This window comes from Camelus ferus, chromosome 10, assembly GCF_009834535.1.
Source record: "Camelus ferus isolate YT-003-E chromosome 10, BCGSAC_Cfer_1.0, whole genome shotgun sequence".
Classification (NCBI taxonomy): domain Eukaryota; kingdom Metazoa; phylum Chordata; class Mammalia; order Artiodactyla; family Camelidae; genus Camelus; species Camelus ferus.
This window is the reverse complement of record NC_045705.1, coordinates 69,645,847-69,667,237: the sequence shown is the minus strand read 5'-3', so window position 1 is coordinate 69,667,237 and position 21,391 is coordinate 69,645,847. Positions and strand designations below refer to the sequence as shown.

Below are 21,391 nucleotides of genomic sequence, written 5' to 3'. Positions count from 1 at the left end.
ACTCTCCACACGTTACGTCTGGACGTACGTGGATACACATTTCAGAGTGGCGTGGATTCTTCAGGACGCTCGGGTGTTCCTCGGACGCCACGTGCCCCTGCCGGGAGCATCGAGTCCTCCGAGGATGGGGATTGGAAATAAGTGAGGAGAGTCACGCCTGGGAGCACCCGTGCCGCAGGGCAGTGCACCCGCCGTGCTCCTGCCGTCTGGAACGACGCGCCCGGTTGGCCGGTCTCTTAGGCAGTCACCTTCCCTGCTCATGTCCTCTGCAAGCTCAGACGTCCATCTGTGCAGACCAGTGGAGGGTGTGGAAGAGTCACTGTCCCGTTGAAGTCAGTGGAGGACGAAGGGATGGCGTCTTCCTGCCAGGGGTCACGGGGGTGCTCCAGGAACGTGACCTGGGCTGGGTCCTGAGAACTGGGAGGGGTGGGTTGTTGGGTCAGCCAAGGGAGGGCATCCTGGGGGGGCTGCTCAAGGATGGGGGGGGTCTCTTCTCCTGAGCAGAAGCTAGATGCCAGCATAAGACATGCCACCTGTTCTCAGCCCTGGCCGAGCATCTGTCCCACCTGGGGAGCACCTGAAGGTGAGCGACTCCTGGATCCCAGCGCAGCCCCCTGTGCCCGAGCCGCAGAGTGCGGGCTGGGAACCCCGGATAGAAGGTGGAGGAGTTCCGAGGGGGGAGCTCTTCGTCTGGGAGACCCCACTGTGGGGTGACCAGGCTACGCAGAGGTGAGTCAGACTCGACCTTGGGCTTGGTGTTTGGGCCTCATTCTCCTCACTGTAGGGGCACCGATGGTCCTTGAGCTAGGCTGCTGGACCGCGTGGTGTCCTGGGAGCATAAAACGGGGGGACAGGCATGTCAGCCTGGGAGCACCTGCCCAGAGAGCCTGCCAGAACTTGGGCTGGGAGGGTAGCTCCCTGGTTTTAAATCCCGCAAGGGGAAAGGTGTTTTTCTTCAAGATCCTTTCTCGAGAAAACAAGAGATGAAAATGGAAATGGTGGTTCAGAGGAGAGCCAGGTTCCCACAGCTGCTGGGATGACAGGAATTAGAGAAAAGCCATCCTCAGCCTCAACACCATCATTAGGGACAATAGCAGGACAGGGTAGCTGCAGCCGCACCCAGGGTGCAGCAGGGCTGTCCCCAGACAAGTGACCGCAGAGCTTCCCGCAGGCTCAGGGACTGGGCCCCCGGCAGAGCAGCCGCCTCGCCCAGGCAGCCGCACAGAAAGCTGCTGAGGGCCCCGACACTTGATCTGAAAAATGTACAGGCTTTTTGTAACAGACACATCTTAGAGTTTTTTTAATGGTCTCTTTTTTTAATTGAAGTACAGTCAGTTTACAGTATTGTGTCAGTTTCTGGTGGACAGCATCATGTTTCCATCATACATTTACATACGCATGTTCCTTTTCATATTCGTTTTTGTTATAGGTTCCTGCAAGATTTTGAATATAGTTCCCTGTGCTGTACAGTAGAAACTTGTTTATCTATTTTATATACAGTGGTTGGTATCTACAAATCTCAGACTCCCAATTTATCCCTTCCCCCTCCCTTTCCCTCTGGGTAACCATAGATTATTCTCTATGAGTCTGTTTCTTTTTAAAATAAGTTCATTTGTGTGTGGGTGTGCGTGTTTTTTAAAGATTACACATATAAGTGATATTGCATGGCATTTTTCTCTCTCTGGCTTGCTTCACTTAGAGGGACAATTTCCAGGTTCATTCATGTTGCTGCAAATGGCATTATTTTATTCTTTTTTATGGCTGAGTAGTATTCCATTGCGCGCATGCACGCGTGTGTGTATCACATCCTCTTTACCCAGTCATCTTGTCGATGGGCACTCAGGTCGCTGCCATGTCTTGGCTGTTGTGAGCAGTGCTGCTGTGAATACTGGGGTGCAGGCATCTTTTCGAATTAGAGTTCCCTCCGGATACATGCCCAGGAGTGACAGACACATCTTAGTTTTAAGATCTCAGTGACATTTTGTCTCTCCCCCGACATCTCAGCTCCGTAATCTTGTTTGATGCCCCCGGTTCCCATACTCGACTTTGTCTTTGCGGCTGGTAGCCTGTAGTTTAGAAGTTCACTCGGCCCTTTAGAAGCTAAAGACAGTGCTGTCCAAGCTGGAGCTGCCTTTGGTGGATGGCTTTCTGCCAGCCCTCAGCGCGGGGGCTCCACCGATGCCTCTGCGCCTGTTCATCCAGTGCTGCTGTGCAGCTGGGAGCAGGGCCCAGACTTCATCCCCCGCAGGGGAAAAGTCTTGAGTCTGTTGATGCTGTCACCATCAGCCAAGCCAGACGCTGCTCCCATCCAGATGCGGGGATTGCTAGCATCGATAGGGCACTTCAGCCCCTCGCCCTCACCACCAGCTGCTGGGCTCTAAGCTCACATGCCCTCAGGGGCATGTTCTCCTGGCGGGAGATCACCTCCCAGGGGTGCCCCTGGGTGCAGCTGCACCCCTGCAGATGTCCAGCAGGGGGAGCGAGGGCAGGAGGCGCCCTGGCCCTGGACCCCCCCACCCCTCACCCCCATTCACAGTCCAGCAGCCAGAACTCACAGTCGGGGGTGGGGGACCCACACTAACCACAGGAAATGCCAGGGACCCCAGTATCCGGAGAGAACCAGCCATGTGGATCACAGGGGTGTTTGATTTTACCTCGTGTTTTAGATCCTGAACGCAAGGTCGGTCAGAGCCGGAGACGGCAAACTAGGCGAATTAGATCAGACCCTCTGGGGGCCTCGGTCCAAGAGAACCTGCCCGTGAGGCTTGTCCGAGGAGGAAATGACCCAGGAGGTGAACAAGACATCGCTCCTCTGGGCGGGGGACAGAGGAGGACACTGGAGCCCTCTGCGCTATTTGCTCAATTTTCTATAAGCCTAGGAGCGCTCCTGAAAAATAACGTTGGTAATACTGCCAGTCCTCTCGAGCACTGATCGTCTGTGGGCTTGTTAGTGACGACCGTTCTGGCTGGCGTGAGGTGACGCCTCGTTGGAGTTCTGACTGCGCGTCTGTGACAGTGAGTGGTACTGGGCACGTTTTCACGTGCCTGCCGCCCGTCTGTGTGTCTTCGCTGGAGGAACGTCTGGTTCGGTCTTCTGCCCAGGTGTGATTGGGCCGCTCGTGTTTCTGCATTTGCTGCTGAGTTGTACGAGCTGTTCGTATGTTCTGGAAGTTACCGCTTGTCAGCCATGTCATGAGTTCATTCTCAGTTTCTTCAAAAACGTTAGATGAATGAGCCGAGTGCCTCATGAAGAGGTTAAGAGCTGGGTGCACACGGGCCGGTCAGAACCTCCTGAATTACACGGGAAGAAGACTCAAGCATCAGCCTGTGATAAAACCAGGACTTTCGTAGGAATTTTGCGGCCCCATTTACAGCGGAAGCTCAGGCAGGCCCAGCTGGAAAGGCGGCCACTCTTCCCGGGACTGGGGAGGCGGAGACCGGGGCTGTCTGGAGTCTGGATGGGGAAGCGAGGAGCCCACGCTCCTGTTGCCCAGAGAGCCGGCGCTCCCGAGTGAGTTTTGCAGCGTGGAAGGGAAGTGGGTTCATCTCATGAATGTTCCAAATCCCAGCCTTTCTGGTGGTTCACCCAGAACCCTTCTCCGTGCCTCACCCCGCTGTGTCCGCGGGGAGCGCACCAGGCAGGCCGTGTGGTGCTTCCTCCCGTGGGCAGTGGCCTTCAGGGGAGGTGGCATTCGAATTCAGGCATCTGGTTTGCCAGCGACTCTTTGTGGTTTGTGGATACTGACTTCGGCTGAAGGAGAAGATAACTGAGCAGCTGCACCATCCCAGAGCCTTCCTGGACGGACAAGCGTTCCAGATTCCCCAGCACGGCAGCGCGTCTTCACCCAGCCAGTGTCCAGGCTGGCTGTGCTCGGCAGGGAGCTGGCCTCCGTGGGACGTGCCCCGGGGCGTGAGATGCGGCCACTGCGGGGGGTGGTGTCTGTCGTCACTGGGGGAAGGTGTTTCTGGGGCAGGTGCTGTGGGACGCTCCACGCCTGCTGCTCTCTGAGAGATGGCCGCATCGAGCGCTGTGACGTCGTCTGCAGTGAAGTGACCGGCATGTTTGTTTGCCTTTCATCTAGTTGTGTTTCCCAGACTTCTCTGCCCCGGGGTGGGTTGGGGTGTGTGTGACTGGAGCTGGTTCTCAGAACACGGCCCGGGCAGCGGTGACTTGGGGCATCATCAGATGTGACAGGGAGACCAGGGACAGCCGGTGTCCCAGGTGAGAGGAAGGACAGTCTGTGTGGCGTGGGGGGTCGGAGCTGACCTGATGGAGTGAGCCCGGCTTGCAGGAGGGGCTTGGGGAGGCTAGGGAGAGGAGCTCGGGGGAGGCGACTATACCGATAGGCGGGCGGAGTGGAGGACGGGCCTCCTTCCCCGGGCTCACCCAGAGGTGCAAGAAGGGGTGGAAATGGAGACCTTATTCTAGACGATGGTTATGGAAGTGCCACGAAAAACTGGATCGATGGTGATTCTTGTCATAAATGTGGTTCATGGACTTGTTTAACAAGTGTATCGGGAGGGTCTCACCCCTGTGTGAGTCTCCTGGGGCCGCCCTAGCCAAGTGCCACAGACCGGGCAGCTTAACCAGCAGACGGTCTCTGTCCCCCGTCCTGGAGGCTGGAATCCGAGGTCCAGGCATGGGTGGGCCCGGCTCCGCCCGGGGCCTCTCTCCTCGGCGTGGAGACGGCCGTCTTCTCCCGCATCCTCACGTGGTCGTCCCTCCGTGTGTGTATGATCTCCTCTTCTTGTAAGGACACCAGTCCTGTGGGGTTAGGGCCCACCCCAGTGACTTCATTTGACCTAATCATCCCTTTAAAGACCCAGCTCCAGATACAGTCTCATTCTGGGATGCTGGGGGGTCAGAACTCCAACGTGTGAATTTGATGGGGGGACACGGTCCAGCTCACAACAGGGGCTAACGCCACGCTGGTGGCTGGGGTCTGCATTTACACAACCCCCTGGCCCCTGCGGCGTGGTGGAGAGCAGAGCCCCAACAGGTTGGGTGGCTGCCACATGGTGTCACATGGGCTGCAGCCGCGCTCACTCTGTAGGGGCTAAATGGGGAGGGTGTGGCTCCCAGGCAAGGTTTCCTGGAGGACTGGTGCTGGACCCGAATCCTGGTTCTCCCCGTCCTCAGGGGTGTGGTCTGATTCGCAGACCTCCCCCACCAGATTCTGATTCAGTTACTGGGGCTGGCACCTTTCTCCAGGGGAACCTGGGCAGGGCAGGTCACCCCGGGGGTAAGTGGGGTGCTGTGTCGGCAGGCCTGGCGTTACTTTCAGGGCGGCCCACCCCGCTTCCGGTTTCTTCTCAGTGGATGTGTCGTGTGGGTGCAGGGAAGAGACACGCGGAGTAAAGAAACACCGAGACGCGAGCGGTGCCTCTCTCCCCTTCCCCAGCTGCCCTCATCCTTCCACCTGGCTCCCTCCTCCGCAAACCCACCTGCTCTGCACCTCCACTCGCTCTCAGCCTGTGTTAACTGGCGTCTGTGAACGATTTTCCATCAGAGCAGCAGAACCTAGGTTCCTCCCATAGGTTCCAGATGTACCATTTCCCCTGGAGGCTGCTGTCAGTCCTGGCCGTGCCCTCAGCACGAGTTCCCTTGTCTGCACAGAGCCCCAGTGCAGCCCCTCGGGGGGGCTCGCTGCTTTGAGGATGAGCCAGCTTTATATATGTGAAGGCACTAAATAAATGAGTAATCACAAAGTCTTGCTTCCAATGTGTCAAATGCGTAGGGTGACTGAGATTACACTTGAACAATAACTTTTTTTTTGCAAAAAAAACCCCAAATATATACATTATAAACTAGAGCCGGTGGGACTTCTATGTTTTTATAGGAGATCTTCATGTAGGTGAATCTTGCAGCTCTCACCCTGATGAAGTCGGCCTCAGGCGTGAGAATTTAGGTTTGTTTTTGCCACGTGTCTTCTGCCCCAGGCCACGTTTTCACTGTGTCTGAGGAAGGAGTCAGTAGGAAACCTATGGCACCCATGGCCTGCCCGGCACCCACGGCGCCCATGGCACCCACGGCGGTGCCTGGTGGGCTGAGACAGCTTAGGAGGTCCTGTTTGCTGGCACCGGCTGCGTGCTTCCCTGGAACACGGCAGCAGCAAAATCCCAAGTCTTTGCTGAAACTGCTCTCAGCACCGTTGTTTTCTTTCTCCCTTGATCGGTCCCCAGCAGGGCCAGTGAAACCAGCTCATTCTGAGAGACATTGAACTTTATCGACCTGGGTTTTTAAAGCTTGGCGTTTCCCCCGAGAGGTTAGTCACACTGAGAAGGTTTGCCCCTGGGTGGTGAGTGACCTTCCCTCCCCTGCCCGGTGCCGACCTCTCCTGGGGGGGGGCTGCTTTCCTGATTGAGTTGGGGCCTCTCCTCTGGTCCCACCTGTGTGACGAAGGGGCCTGAGAACCACTTCAGCCCCGGTCCCCACGGCGATGCCCATAGAGATGCAGAAGCCCGATTCTGCTTGAATCTCAGATGAATAACGTTTCGGTGCAAGTATGTCCCGTGCAGTCCTTAGGAAGTACTTAGGGCAAAAGGTGTCCAGGTGTTTATCCAAAATGCAAGTGTCCCCGGGCGCCCTCTGTGTCACTGGCAGTCCCACCCGGAGTTAGTAATTGTTTTCCCAGGTGTTTGCTCCTCCCGTGGATCAGGTGATTATGTTACTCAAGCCTCTCATTAAGGTCAAGACCGTCCACCAGGGCTTTTGGCCTGTGCTCCCAGGATGTCCTGGAAAGAAGCAAGCCTGGTGCTGCTTCAGGGTCCAGCGGGCTGGGCCCTGTGCCTGAGTTTCTGTAGCAGACGCCGATGCAGGGGCGATGGTGGGGTCCTCGTGGCCAAGCGAGGTCTGTGGGCCGCGGGGCACTGGGACACGGGGCCCTTTCCACTTGGTTGTCCGTTTCGTTCCCGCAGTCGATTCAGTTGTAGCCTGGCGCCAACATCCTCAAACCACCATCACCCCCGCCTTTTATTTTCTGGAAAAAAGGCCAAGGGGTCAGGCACACTTGACTGTTCAGACCTGCATGTCCAAGACGGGTCACCTGCCCAGGGGGTCCAGTGGCAAAGTCACCCTTGGAAAACAAGGAATTCCTAGCATTGGAGCATGCCAACGTTTGGCCTTTCATCTGAAACTACTATGTGTAAAATAAACAACAAGGTCCTACTTTCTAGCACAGGGAACTATATTCAACTTCTTGTAACAACCTATAATGAAGAAGAATTACGTATATGTGTATAACGCAGTCGCTATGCTGTACACCTGAAATCAGCACAACACTGTGAACTCACTCTGCTTTAGTTAAAAAAACAAACCCTCCGAGGCTCAGGAAACGCGGGCTGTGCGCACGTCCTGCATGCCAGCAGTGGCTGGAGTCTAAACGTGGCCGGCGCCTGCCGACTTGGGGCGTGTGGCTCGGTCCCTCGCGCCTCCACCCGCACTCGGTGCTTCCCTATGACCTGCTGCCCCCCAGGGGTTCACTGATTGGCCGCTGTGCCCTAGACGCTGGAGGGACAGCAGGGATGGACAGACCCCCTGAAATGCAGCATGGACAGGAGGAACTCGAGATAAAAGCATTTCAGAGGCAAAGAAGGGCTTTAGAGAAAAGGGACCTGGTGGAAGCGAACAGTGGGGGCGCAATTTTTTTCTTTTTGGTTTTTCTTTTTAAAATAATTTCAAGCAGAGGGTGGGATGCACTAGAGGGGGCACTCCAGGGCCTGGTAGTGTCTGCCCTGAGCTGGGCTCTCCATGCGCCCATTTCTCAGATGCTGGCACTGAGGCCCCTGCTACCTGAATCCCAGGAATTTTCTGGGGCCCGGACTCCTCCTGCGTGGGAGCGCTGGTCCAGGGAGGCCCCTCAGCAGCGGACGCGCAGCCCCTGCCCCGGCCTGGCCTCCCGTGAACCCGGCAGCTGTTCCTCTTCATTCAGTATTTATCTCCACCTGTGAATGTGATGTCCCTTCCCGTCCTCTCTTGGCCTGTTTGCCCTCGGTGTCTGCTGGGCTCAGAAGTCAGAGGGGAAGTTGTAGTTCTTACTGGAGCAGAAGCCACCCAGCGCTCACGTCCCCCTGTCAGGGCAGAAAGAAGCCACCCAAGCCTGGAGTGACCAGACCCACCCCGAGTCCGTCCCGACCGCTGCCACGGCCCCCTACCCCTGGGGGAGGGCTGGGCTCATCCCTCTGCGTCTCTGTGCTGCACACTCAGAGCCCCGGACTCGGCTCCAGGGGCACCCAGGGCTGCGGTCCTCATTCCAGTCACCTGGGAGCGTCTAAAGACAGGTCGATACGGGACATCACCCAGATGGACTGAATCAGACCTTCTGGTGCCAGGGTTTTCCTAAAAGCTCCAGGTAACTTCCCTGTGCAGCCAGGATACACTTCATTGGAACCTGGGACCTAGTTGGAACCAGTTATATCTTTGCAACTCTGTAATATACAACTTATGTTTATATTATAATATGTTACAATAATTATAAATAATTGTAATATGTTACAATAATACACAGGTGTTTCTATGTTATGATTATAATTGTGAATGTAATATATATCGCATAATGTGTATATACAGTGTATAATTATGCCAGGCACTGTTTTTTTGTGCATCAATGGTGATTGAGTGAATGCATGAGTGAACGTGTCCGTATGAGTTGCAGCCGGGCTGGCTGGGACCTTCCTAAGGTGGAACCAGGAAGCCCCAGACCCCACCCTCAGCTGCAGCTCTCTCTGCCCTCACCAGATTCTGCACCTCTATGGTTGGGAAAACAAGCTGAAATTATAAAGGCATTTGGCAGTGAAGACAAAAATACTCATGTGCTCTGAAATTTCAACTGAGAATTTTACTGGGTGTTAAAAAAATTAAAAAAATAAAGTGAATGAAGCCTGTTTTAAAAAATAATAAATTGAAAAATGAAAAATAATAAACTGTTTAAGATATTTTAAAAAATTCCACTGGGGGGTGAACTTTGGAAATTCTGATTGAAGAAATAAAATCTTCCTGCGTGATTCGGATGCTCTGCTGCTGGAGATGGGTAGCCTGGCCGGCGACCCCTCCCAGGGAGGGAGAGGGGGTCTGCAGGAGAGGGAGGCAGGAGACAGAAGCCAGCATGGGTGGTTGGGTGGTGCCATCGTTGGTTCTCAAACTCAGGGCCCAGGGGCCCGTGGGAGCTGGGCCGGTGGGAGATGTGACGGTACTGAGTCTTTTGGTTCCATGGAGAGGGAGGGCGTGCGGGCCAGAGGGGTCGCTGGAGCTTGGCCCTACCCTGAGGTGCCATGTGGCCGTCCCCAGCAACACCAGGTTCTCCTGATAGCCGCAAGAAGCCAGAAATCCAAGTTGTCATGTGAAACTTCCAGGTTCATGACATTCAAAACCCTTTGCAGGCCAACAGAACAGCACCTGTGGGCCATGCGACCCCAGCCCCTTCCCCGAGGACGGTCCAGATCCTTTGGGCAGTAAGGGAGCCCCTGACCCAGGCATGGTCTTGCCTTTCCCTTGGGGGTGGGGGGGGCTGCATTCCTTGAGTGGCTCCTGTGGTTTGCTGGGCTTTGCGTGTGCCCCCGTGAAAGTCCATGGACCTGGTGGCTGCCTCCAGGACTGACTCCACAGGCTGAGTAGAGAACCACTTCCAGGGGTGTCTGCTGTCCTGAACTCTGAACGTAAGTGGTGGGCAAGCAGCCTTCCCGAGCTGAACACAGAGTTGGCACTGGGTGACCTGTGTCCTACCTGGGACTTCGCCGTGCTCTGCCCTCCCTGCCCCGTAGTGAAACAGAGCAGGGGCCACGCCCCAAGTACCTGGGGTAGCTGGGCAGGTGAGCGTCCTCCTCCCCACCTCCTTCCCTCCTACTGTGGAATATTTCTGAGAAAGAAAGTGTAATATAGTGAACGTCGATGTCCCTGCATTTGTCACAGTTTGGCATTCCATCCCGTGTGCGGGGACGGTTTTAAGGAGACCACACGTGGCGAGGGGCATCGCAGGCCCTGTGCACCCCTTCCCGCCCCTCCCGAGCGTGGCGTGTCTGTCCCCACCAGGGCCTCTGCACCTTCACTCCGCATCGTGCTCACGGTCTGTAGAGCTGTTTGCATTTTTCCAGCCCTTGTGGAAATGACACCGTGTTGTTTGATTCATCCTCCAAACCCCTTTCCTTTCTCAGGATTCTGTGCATCGTGGGGGTTCATCCCTTCTCACAGCTGTGCAGTCCGTGGAAAGAACACACGGCTTGGACAGGCAGAGCCCGCATGACGAGGGCGGCCTGCGAGCTGGGTTGCCCGGGGCAGCGCGTGTTTGCAGGGAGCCGTCTGGGCGTCTTTCCTGTGCGAGTGGCCTTGGCCTCCTCAGTGCAGGCGCTGGTTTGGCACACCCCCCCTTCCCAGCAACCCCGGGTCACGCTGGCTTTTATCCTGACCTTTCTGGACACCTGCCCACAGCGCTGGGGGTGTCCCAGTGGGTGGTCTGCTCCCCGAGGTACGTCCTGCTGGCAGCCGTGGTCCGAGGTGGCGGTCGGCGCCCTGACCTGGGTCCTGCAGGGGAACTCTCGCTGCCCGTGGGGCAGGGGGAGGCCGCCACAAGTTCCCGGGGCCTCCAGCCTCCCACACTGGCCTGCGTCCGACCCGCCTTCCCCGCGCTCCTGGGCCTGGGGGTTGTCTCGTTTGTGAGCCCGGCCCTGCTTGCTGGGTCGGCCTTACGGTGCCTGTCATTGCTCTGTGTTTGCAGCAGGGGTTATCATAGCAGGAGCTTGGTGCTCTTCTGACCTGCAGCCTGCACTTCTCCCTCTCCTGCTTCTCTGTTCTCCAGGAAACACAAAGGCAGCCTTTCCTCTTGCCTTGAGACGTTTCAGACTGCCACGGCGGCCCTTTGGTTAATCCCCGTACACCGTGGGCATGGCCGCTGCTGGCCCCGGCTCCTTCTAGGCGCCGGGGCTGCCCAGCTCCGGGGCAGAGCGCCAGGGCCTCCACTGGGTCCTGCTGGCCGCCCGGCTCAGGCTCCGGGATGAGGTGTGTGCGCGACACACACTGGTCACCCTGCCTGTGGTCACGCCCACAAACGCAGGAGCTGCGCTCTAACGCCCGTGTCTGCCGCACCCGGGTTTCAGTCTTTGGTGCTCACGTTTCCCTAACATCTGTTCTCCCCGCTGCCCCACATAGGCACGACCAGCCATGCCGCGCAGCCCAACATCCAGCGAAGACGAGATGGCCCAGAGCTTCTCCGACTCCTCGGAGGACTCGGACTCGGACAGCTCCAAGGAGGAGACCATTTACGACACCATCCGGGCCACAGCGGAGAAGCCGGGCGGCGCCAGGACGGAGGAGAGCCAGGGCAACACCCTGGTGGTCCGCATCGTCATCGAGGACCTGCAGCAGACGGTGAGCTGCGCCTGCGACTTGGGTCAGGGTGCAGCGTGCCCTGAGCCCACGGTGCCTCGGTCACCCTCTGCCCGGCGGGTCCTGGTGGCCCGCACGCCCCCTCCCCACCAAGCTCCCTGCCCGCCCGCCCACCCCATCCTGCTGCTCCCGACCTCCGCCCTCCCACCCCCCTGCCGCCGCCAGTGTCCGCCCCACCCTGTTCACTGAGCACCTGCCGGGAGCCCGGACAGAGGCCAAGCCTCGGGGACACAGAGACCAGCCTTGCGGGGGCAACGCACACCACAAGAGCCTTGGCAGGCGGGACCTGGGGTGCCCTGCCTCCTCCCTGCCACTCCGTGCCCCCCCCACTTGCTGGGATGCAAGCTCTGTCCTGCGTGCCCTTCCCAGCGCCGCCCACTGGACAACTCCTGGTTGTCCCTCGAGGCCCCAGCCTGATGCTGTTTCCCGAGCTGGTCCCCTCGCAATCTCAGGGCTGCTTCTTGCCCGTGGTCCTGCATGTCCCCCTGCCACACACTTGCTTGGTGCCTGTGGGTCCTCGGTAAAGGGTCTGCCTCCCCTGGAGGGTTGGCTTGTGGGGCACTGGCAGGGCTGGGGTCGTGGCCCTGCTGTGCGTGTGGCACCTGGGCAGTGGGCGGCTGAATGGACCAGCGGAGCCGGTGAGGGAGGGTCCTCGGCCACGCCCGCCCCGCACCCCCCTCCCAGGCACTTTTATACTCGACTCTGAGAATGCGTTTCCTGTGGGCTTTCCTTCCTTCTCCTGCAAGTCCGTCACGGCTCCTGGATGTAATTGCAAACCGCTCAAAGCAGAGGTGAGCGCTCAGCAGTCCTGCCTCTCCCGGTGCCCGGCAAGGGCTGAGGGCTGAACTCACACCGGCCACTCCTCACACGCTTCGGGTCGGTGCTGCTGCTGGTCTGGGGTGCTCTCAGTGCTCAGGGCATCCACAGGGTGGTACCCGCTGGTCCTTCTAACATTTACTCGGCGACCTGACCTTTTGAGTGTCTGTGATGAGCCAGGTGCTGCTCTGGGCAGCAGGATGGAAGCCTCAGATGGCGACTAAGGAGGCTTTGTATGGCGGTGAAGGGCTGGAAAAGTAACCAGAGTGATGGGTGGTGGGTGATGGTGTGGGGGGTGACGGGTGGGTGATGGGGGCAGTGGGGTGGGGACCTCTGCCAGGCTGTCAGGTTACCCGGCACGTTAAGGACGATGCCTCCAGGCCCCCCAGGGAGACCGCTGGAGCGTGGCGAGTGGGGGGCCCAAGGGGGTGGTTAGAAGGAGGTCTGAGCCAGGGAGACCGCTGGTTCTTCAGGCCCTGGGCGGCTGCCTTGCACCACCACTGCAGGAGGACGGGTCAGAGGGCTCTGCCCTGCCTGCTCGGGGTCCTTCCTGTGGAAGGGGTGGTCTCTGCGTCGCCTGCTGCCGAGTTGTGCTTACAGAGAGGTGTTGAGGTTCTCGCGTGCCGGGTGCTGGGATGTGGGGGTGAGCGCCCGGAGCGCCGCCCAGGAGCACAGCTGTGCGGGGGTGAGCGTGCGTGAGGCCTGTGGGCGAAGCGGGAGGGGGAGGTCTTTCCAGCCGTGGTTCCCTGTCAGCGGGACCTCGGGGACCAGGAGGGGTTTCGCTCCGGGGTGAGAGGGTGCCTGGGGGGGTGGCTGGGTGTAGGGTGTGGTGTTGGAGGCCCTTCGGGCTGGGCTGGGCTGGGCTTGAGGTCCTGGGGTCGCTGCCAGAGTCTGAGTGCTGGGTGCGGGGTCTGGGCACGCCAGGGGCGGGGCTGGGTCGGGTGACCTGAGAGGGGCTTCCCGGAGGCTGGCAGGTCGCAGACCCCCGGTCAGGCTGAGTGGGCGCCTCTGGGAGTTGTTGTCTCTTGGGAGCAGGTGACTGGATTGTCGGGGGGCAGCCCTCTCTGCCCCAGGCCTGGGTGGGGTGGGCTCCCCTCCAGGGGCAGGACTCAGGGCGCCTGGCCGGACCTTGGAGCATCTCCTGTCTGCTCTGGCGGTCTTGGTGTGCCCGTGAAGACCCCTCCTGTTAGGGTGGGGTGTAAGAAGGTGGGGGAGGCAGGCTGGGTCTGTGATGTGGCTGGGACGGGCGTGGACGGCCTCTGAGGTGTCCTGGATGGGGAGACCCCATGCTCTGCATTCAGCCTCTGTACTTGGAGGCCCCACAGCAGAAGGGGCTGTGCTGGAGATCAGAGGAACCGGCGGGGAGGCCGCTGCGCCACCTCCTGGCCATCTGGCGCAGGTGCGGTCCCTCGGCCTCCCCCAGGCCCTCACCTCCTGGCACCCCAGGGTCTAGAGAGAGGGCTGGGTCTCTGCTCCCCCTGCCCCAACAGCCTGCTCTTGGGGGCCCACCCCAGGCCGGGAGCACCTGTCACCTAAGAGCAGGGTCAGAGCTCAGGGTCCCCTGAGCCCCTGGACGGAATCCAGGCTGCACTAACGCAGTGGCCTGGCCTTCACCTCCCCTTCTGTGTCATTCACATCTCTTGTCAGACTTACGGGAGGGCACAGGTGCCAGCCCACGGGCAGTGGTCAACACGGTGAAAGTTCCAGGCATGTCCCCACAAGGGTTGCAGGCGATGGGTGGCCGTGTGTGGCTGGAAGCGCGTGGGTAAGGCTCGGAGCACACGCGTTGATAAAACCAGCATGGTTAAGACGGTGGTATTTGAGTATAAAAGGAGGAAACGCCAGTCATTTCTCTGCCCGAGAGGCTGTTTCCAGATAAACCTGTAAAGTTAACAGAAGCGATTACGAAACACGGGTGGCTGGAATCTTTGTTTTCGCTTTTGATTGCAGATTTTTTTCCTCCTTTCTTATTGCCATGAGGAACGAAATGTTCTCTCCCTCTACGGTTTCGGGCAGATTAAGCTAATTGCTGTAGTAAGCAGACCTCCAAGCCCCAGGCATTTAACACAAATGTTTTATTTCTCTGTGCTGGGGACTGGCAGGGACAAGGAGGCGGGGGTTCTGCTCCCCGCAGCTGTGCAAAGACTCAGGCTCCTCCCGCCTGGTAGCAGGGCTGCTCCCCGGGGTCTCCGGTGTCTGCCCAGAGAGTGGGGAGGGAAGAGAAGACTCGTGGGCCACATCTCTCCTCCCCACTTCCCTTGCTTCCTCTGGAGGCTGCCCCTGACCGCATGCACCTGGCCACAGAGGAGGGTGAGGGACAGAGGTTAGCTCTGCGCCCGGGAAGGAGACGGTCACAGAGGATGGAGAGCAGGCAGCTGGTTGCACACGCACACGTGTGCACACATGCACACACGTGCACGCACACGGCCTCCCTCTCCTTCCCCATCCTCCAACTCTTGCTGGTGTAGAACTCCGCACGTGGTCACCGTCCATCCCACGTAACGGCCGTCCAGCTGCAGACCTCAGAGCCTGGTGTCTCTCAGTCCCCCTGCCGGGTAGACAGTGACCTTTTCTTGTCACGGCTCTTTGGCTTGTGCCACCTCTGAAGTGGGTGGAATTGATGGTCCAGGGTTTTCTTAGGAAGAGGTCCCGAGGGCAGGTCTGAGGACCAATGGTTCTCGTCACTGGAGGTCGTCATGCTCTTTTTGTTTTGTTTTTAGTTTTTTTTGTTTTTTTTGTTTTTTTTGGTGGGGGAGGTAATTAGGTTTATTTATTCATTTGTTTATTTTTTAATGGAGGCACTGGGGATTGAACCCAGGACCTTGTGCATGCTAGGCATGCGCTCTGCCGCTGACCTACACCCTCCCCCCCCACCCCTGACATGCTCTTTAAAGTCACCTTGACCCAGTGAGTCCTGGGCCACTGCCCCACACAGGACACACGGGGTGAGGACCCTGTGAACCTCTGGTCACAATGTCTTCATTCCCAGGTCTGTACCCGAGCTTGTTTTATGTGTTTCTTTTTTTAATTTTAACTCTTTAATTAAAAATTTTTTTTAGTTGAAATATAGTCAGTTCACAGTGCTGCGGCTGTTTCTGGTGCGCAGCATCATGTTTCGGTCACCCATGTGCGTGTGTGTACTCCTTTCCGCGTTCTTTTTTACTGTAGGGTCCTACCAGATACTGAGCTTGATGCTAACAGTGTGTGTTTCTGTGTAGAGAGTATTATTTGATACCTACGGTTGATCCGTTATTAACACAGAGCTCAAGGCCAGCAGCCTGTAACTCACCTGAGTGCAGCTCACCTGACACACGTGAGTCACAGCCTTCCCGCCGTGAGGGCATCAGACCCCACTCAGCACTGTGCAGGGGTGGGGGGCATTTTAAACAGAATTGCCAACGAAAAGCACAGAAAGCCTAAACGGGGCGGTGAACAGACCAGGATAAGGACACTTGTTTATAAGATCACAGCCGACACAGGAGGCAGAGGGTCCTCTGTCCAACTTCACGTCTTGCCCACGTGCCTGTACGTGGTCACAGAGGTGCCGCATGGATTAATTCGAGGTTCCAAATACATTTGAGCGAGGAGGCAAAGTCCCAGATACCGAGTCTATGAGGAACAAGAACCAGCTGTGTGCTTGAATACAGCTCGTGGGTGGTTCTCCTGGGATGTCTTTGGGTCCCAGTTCCTGCCCCACCTCACCCCACGTCTGCGGGGATGTGGCTCCCTGGTCTGCTTGCCCTGACCCTGCTTTGGACATATCTTGTTGGTGACTTGATTCTTTTTCTTTTTTTTTAACTGGATTCCTGAAGAATTGACCTTGTTGTAGCAAAGTGTGTTACAGCTCAGTTGGGACAGCAACCTGGATCCTGGCGAGAGACCAAGCAGCACTCAGAGAGCTGGAGAACTCAGGTTTATTACGCCGGCGGGCCCAGAGGAGTTAACACTCCAAGCTCTGGACCCTGTCTGTAGGTTTACACAGGCTTTTATAGGCTGCTAGTCCATACTTTGCAACATCATATGTAAATAAGGTGTAACAAAGTTGACTAATTAGGAATGAGCTTTGTAGAAATGGACCAACCAGGAGTGAGCTCTATGCAAATGAGGTGCTACAAATGGACCAATCAGGAGTTAGCTCAGGGAACCAATAGAATCTTAGGGGTAAGTTCCGCTTTCTTAGAAGCAAGCCGTTTCAGAGGCAAAAAGCAACTGCAATGCCATCGGGCCAGGGAACCGGATGGTGCTGCAGGAGAGTAGTGGCCCTGCCTGGGGGTCCTGCCGGTCTTTTTCATGGGGCTTCCCGCCTCAGCCTCAGCCTCAGCCTCAGCTACGAGACCAGGGCGTGTTTAGTGCTGGCTCTTGTGCTTTCCCGGGAGCACGTCTGACCTGCAGGTCCTGCTTGTCTGTCTCAGAGTTTTCCTCCTCTCTCTCTGTTAGCCGTTGCGTTCTCTGTTTCGGGGACACACCTCCTCTAGTGGCCTTTCCTTCCCTGGCTCCGTCACCTTTTCTGTGGTTGCTCTGGTGCCCTGGCACTTCCCTGTGTGCGCCTTCTCTCTGGTGCCTCCAGGTGCGCCCACTCTCCTCTGTGCCTGGTGGTGTCTGATCTACCTCGGCCGGGTTGCGCTGCTTCTCCATTTGTGTTCACAGCTCTGCACTCACTCCTGTTGAAAACTGTCCTTGATGGCTCATTACTTCCCTCCCACGAGGTCCTGAGACCCGCTTTCTGACCAGGACAGAGGAGCTAGGTGTCTGGTTTTGGGGAACCAGCCTTCTTTTCCCCCCAGGTCTTTCCCTGTAACGTCTCTCTTACTTCTGTGCGTTTCTCCCGTGGCTCCCGTGGTTTGCCAGCGACTTGCCCCGTCTGCTTGTTCTGGTCTCCTGAGTGAGTCAGGCTCGGGGGCTGTTTCTGGCCCTTTTGGACAGAGAGGCCCGGGCAGGGAGGGCTGCGTCTTTCCAGAAGGTCCGGGCTCCTCTTGTCTTCTGAGACTTTTTGGTGCAGGAAGCTGTCCGTTCTCACGGACGGTCACCCCACCCCCCAGAGCACCCCCATTCAGCGGGGAGACTGACTGAGGGTCTCTGCTGGACAGTCAGCCCGGGGGTCTCGTTTTGTCTCCCGAACCCCTGCCCAGTCAGAGGAGGGAAGAGAGTAGGATCTCGTGTCCTTCTGTCCAGACTTGAGCATATTGATGCAAAGTGCCCGGATTTTTGTCCCCACCAGGACCACTCCCGGGGGTGAGGGTGAGGCCACAGTTGGGTTCCCTAGGGCACTCGAGAGGGGCGTTCCTGGCCTTGGCTTGTGCCTGTTTTCCACTTTGGGTGCTTTTGGGGGGTGACCTTTATTTGGGGTCACAGGTCGGACTTGGCTTTGTCGCTTTTCCACCCCTGGGTGCAGCCCTGCTCATCAAAAGCCCCTCACTGGTGAGGACTTGGGTGACCCCGCATCACGGTGTGGACCTGTCCTTACGCTGCCAGGTGTCAACCATCTGAGCTCCTGAATTCTCTTACACATCGATGCTGGAGGAGTTCAGAGGACTGGGGAAGCACTCCTCCGGGATTTCAGACTCCAGACCTAAAGATCTGAGCTGGGAAGGCGGAGGAAGGGGGTGCATGTTGCTCCCGGGGGGCCACGCCCCTCCCCTGCCCACCACCTCAGCGGGGCTGCCTGTGTGCCCGGGGCCAGCACCGAAGGTCTCTGAGCCTGGGTCCCACCTGGGGGTGAGATGTGAGCCTCAGGCTGGGCGCACAGCTGGGACCGGGCCACAGCCAGTGCCCGTTGCCTGTCTGTCACCTCCATGGCTGTCCTTGGTCAAAGCTCGTCTGCTGGCAGTGTCACCCTTGAGACCATCAGAACAGGGGGAGTGGCCGTGGCCATCTTGCTGTTGAGCAGCTCCATGGGCCGCCGGGCGAGGGCGTGGGACGTCGGGGAAGGTTGTCACGGGCTGGATCTGACACAGGTGGGCTTATACCCTAGAAGGTGTTCTGTCCACGGGTGTGGGTAGACGGGCCTGGGCTCCTGCCTGGAGGGTTCCCGGGGCTGCCAGCGGGTTCCCCACCCCAGTGCCCGCCCGCCCACGGCTTCTCCAGAAGCTCATGTGGCAGGTGGTCCCTCTTGCGCGCCAGTTGTGGTCCCTCCCCTGGTGAATGAGGTCGCCCCCTCCCCCCCGGGTGATCTGAACCTGCTGCTTCCCCTGCGTGACTGCTGTTCCCGCATTTCACGTGTCCACTGGGACCTGAGGGGCTGAATCTTAGGTGGAGAGCTTCTGGCGGTCACACCACTGGTCCTCCTTCCAGAAACGCTCCCCCAGGGCCACCGCACTCGGATGAGCAGAGTCCTGGGTGCAGGTGCGCGGGCCTGGAGGGCATGGTGGGCGGGGAGGGACCCTGGGGGCGGCTGGCGGGCATGCTTCTAGTCTGCATCATTGCAGATGCACGAAGACCTCACTGTGATGCCGAGCACTGGTCAGGAGCCTTGGCCTTTTGAGCAAGAGTGCCACGTGCCAAAATCAACAGAAACTACAGATCTTGCGTTATTTCTATTTTGGGGCACGGCGCACCGGAAGTGGGAGCAGGGTGGCCCAGGACACTCACTGGCATTCAGCCTCCCCTGAAAGTCACAGCACGAGGACGGCGCAGAAGACGACAGAAGGGGACGGTGACGTGCCTTCGGGGTCTCCTTGGGTGTGTGTGTGGCGTCAGCTCCCGCGCTCACCTCCACCCAGGGGTGGGCACCGAGCCATCCTCAGAAGCTGTCAGCCCGCACGTCCGTCCCCACCACCTGTCTGAGCACGTTAACGGACGTGCCGGCCGGGCTCCCCTCCTGGCAGAGGCTTCGGGGAAATGTCTCTCCTTTTCTGCTTTAATCAGTGCTTCCATTTATTACAAAAATGCGTCTTCAGGTTTATCTGATTTAGGAAAAAGCGTGTCAGCAGCTATCCTGACCCCTCAGCCACAATTTATTTTGGTTCCCATTCCCTCTCTCTCTCACACATTCTCACTCTAATTCCTCCCCCAGAACAGAAGCCCGCCCCATCCCTCATCCCTACCCCACCCCTCATCCCCACCCAGTCCCTCATCTCCGCCCCACCCCTCATCCCCACCCAGTCCCTCATCCCGCCCCGTCCCTCATCCCGCCCCGTCCCTCATCCCGCCCCGTCCCTCATCCCGCCCCGTCCCTCATCCCGCCCCGTCCCTCATCCCCGCCCCGTCCCTCATCCCGCCCCGTCCCTCATCCCGCCCCGTCCCTCATCCCGCCCCGTCCCTCATCCCCGCCCCGTCCCTCATCCCCGCCCCGTCCCTCATCCCGCCCCGTCCCTCATCCCCGCCCCGTCCCTCATCCCGCCCCGTCCCTCATCCCGCCCCGTCCCTCATCCCCGCCCCGTCCCTCATCCCGCCCCGTCCCTCATCCCCGCCCCGTCCCTCATCCCCGCCCCGTCCCTCATCCCGCCCCGTCCCTCATCCCGCCCCGTCCCTCATCCCCGCCCCGTCCCACACCCCGCCCCGTCCCTCATCCCCGCCCCGTCCCTCATCCCGCCCCGTCCCTCATCCCCGCCCCGTCCCTCATCCCGCCCCGTCCCTCATCCCGCCCCGTCCCTCATCCCGCCCCGTCCCTCATCCCCCGCCCCGTCCCTCATCCCGCCCCGTCCCTCATCCCCGCCCCGTCCCTCATCCCGCCCCGTCCCTCATCCCGCCCCGTCCCTCATCCCCGCCCCATCCCGCATCCCTGTCTCCCCCGCCCCATTCATCAGCTACCTGGACCCTTCCTGATCCATCACTTGCTTCCAAGTGAACTGTCAGATCCGCTTGATCCATTTGACCTTGGCCCTCCTGCTTATCACTGAGGATCAAAACAGAATTCCAAGAGCACAGAGGGTCCACCTCCTCCTGCCGCAGGTTTTTAAATCCCCACTTTTTCCTGTGGTTGCAGACAGTCACCATATTTGCGTGTTAATGTCCACGGCTTCCCGTGTTTTTGGATATTGGGAGGCCTTCGCCTGTCTTGGTGGTTTTCGAGCCCATCTCCTCAGCTGGTAGCTGAGATTCCAGCCCCCTATTGCTGGCCTCTCATTCTGCAAAGACCCCAGAGGTGGGCGTGCGTTGTGAGGGAAGGTTCTGGAAGGCTGTGCCAGATGGCTTGTCACCTGGGGGAGCTCCATTGGAGCACGTGGCTGGGCAGGTGCCCAGTTCTTCATGATGGGCCCCTCAGGAGGCAGGCGTCTCCTTTGGGAGGTAATGACAGCCTCTTCGTTCCACTCCCAGGAGTCTGTCCTTGATTTCCTTGGGTGGGTCTTTCCAGAGGGGACGCCGTGGGTTGGGTAGACCTCCTGCACGTTCTCTGTGGCATCCAGGCACGGGGCGAACGGAGAGTCAGACGCTCCGGGCAGGAGGTGTGGGTGCGCCGAGCCCCGCCCCTACGGCCCGACCTCCCGGCCGTCCCTCCTACCGGCTTGTCTCGCATGCAGACAGGACTCCCTTTCCTGGGGCCTCTCCCCTCCCTTCGGGATTTCTCCACCTCTCAGGGTGAGGCCGCCGTGACCCTCTGACTGGTGGGAGGCCCTGGGCTCACTGCAGACTCTCTGCACCCAGGACCCGTTACCACGTCTGTCCAAGGACGTCCGCGTGTATGATCACGTCTCCAGCCCGACCTTCTGTCCAGGGCCCGGACCTCATCTCTCCCTGGACACGTCTTCGGTTGAAAGCTCAGAGATCCTTTGACACACAGACGGACCAGCACGGGTGCTGTGACCCCGTCCTCCTCCCCTCTGAGCCTCCAAACCTGGCCCCGCTGATGTCCCCTTCTCAAGTGGTCACCTTACGAAAAGCCCAGCTTTATTGAGGTGTAACTTACAGGCTCGGTGCTCACTTGTTTTGAGGACCCCACGCAGCAGTCTTCAGTGAGTGCTGAGTCATGCCAGCACCATCGCCACCCAGGTTTAGAGTCTTCCCACCACTCCCTTGTGCCTGTTTGCAGTTCATCCCCGCCCCCGCTGCCAGCCCCGATGACTGCTAACCATGTTGTGTCTCCGGGGCCTCCCCTCCTGGGTGTTGCACGTGGACGAGTCACACTGCCACTGCTTTCACGCGGCGTCACGGTTTTGAGGTTCGTCCGCAGCGTGGCATCTGTCAGTGGTTCGTTCCGTTCGCTGCCAGGTGGTTGCTCCCTGAGTGGCTGGATCCACCCCCACTTGGTGGCCAGTTCGG

At 58.7% G+C, this 21,391-nt stretch overlaps 1 protein-coding gene across 1 annotated transcript in view; it reads left to right on the top strand.

The window, feature by feature from the left end:
- SHANK2 (SH3 and multiple ankyrin repeat domains 2) overlaps positions 1-21,391 on the top strand; it is a 499,586-nt gene that overhangs the window by 56,664 nt on the left and 421,531 nt on the right. Inside the window, 1 exon segment of the mRNA XM_032490098.1 lies at positions 11,141-11,359. Within this exon segment, the coding sequence (XP_032345989.1) occupies positions 11,153-11,359 (207 nt within the window). The 5' untranslated portion in view covers positions 11,141-11,152.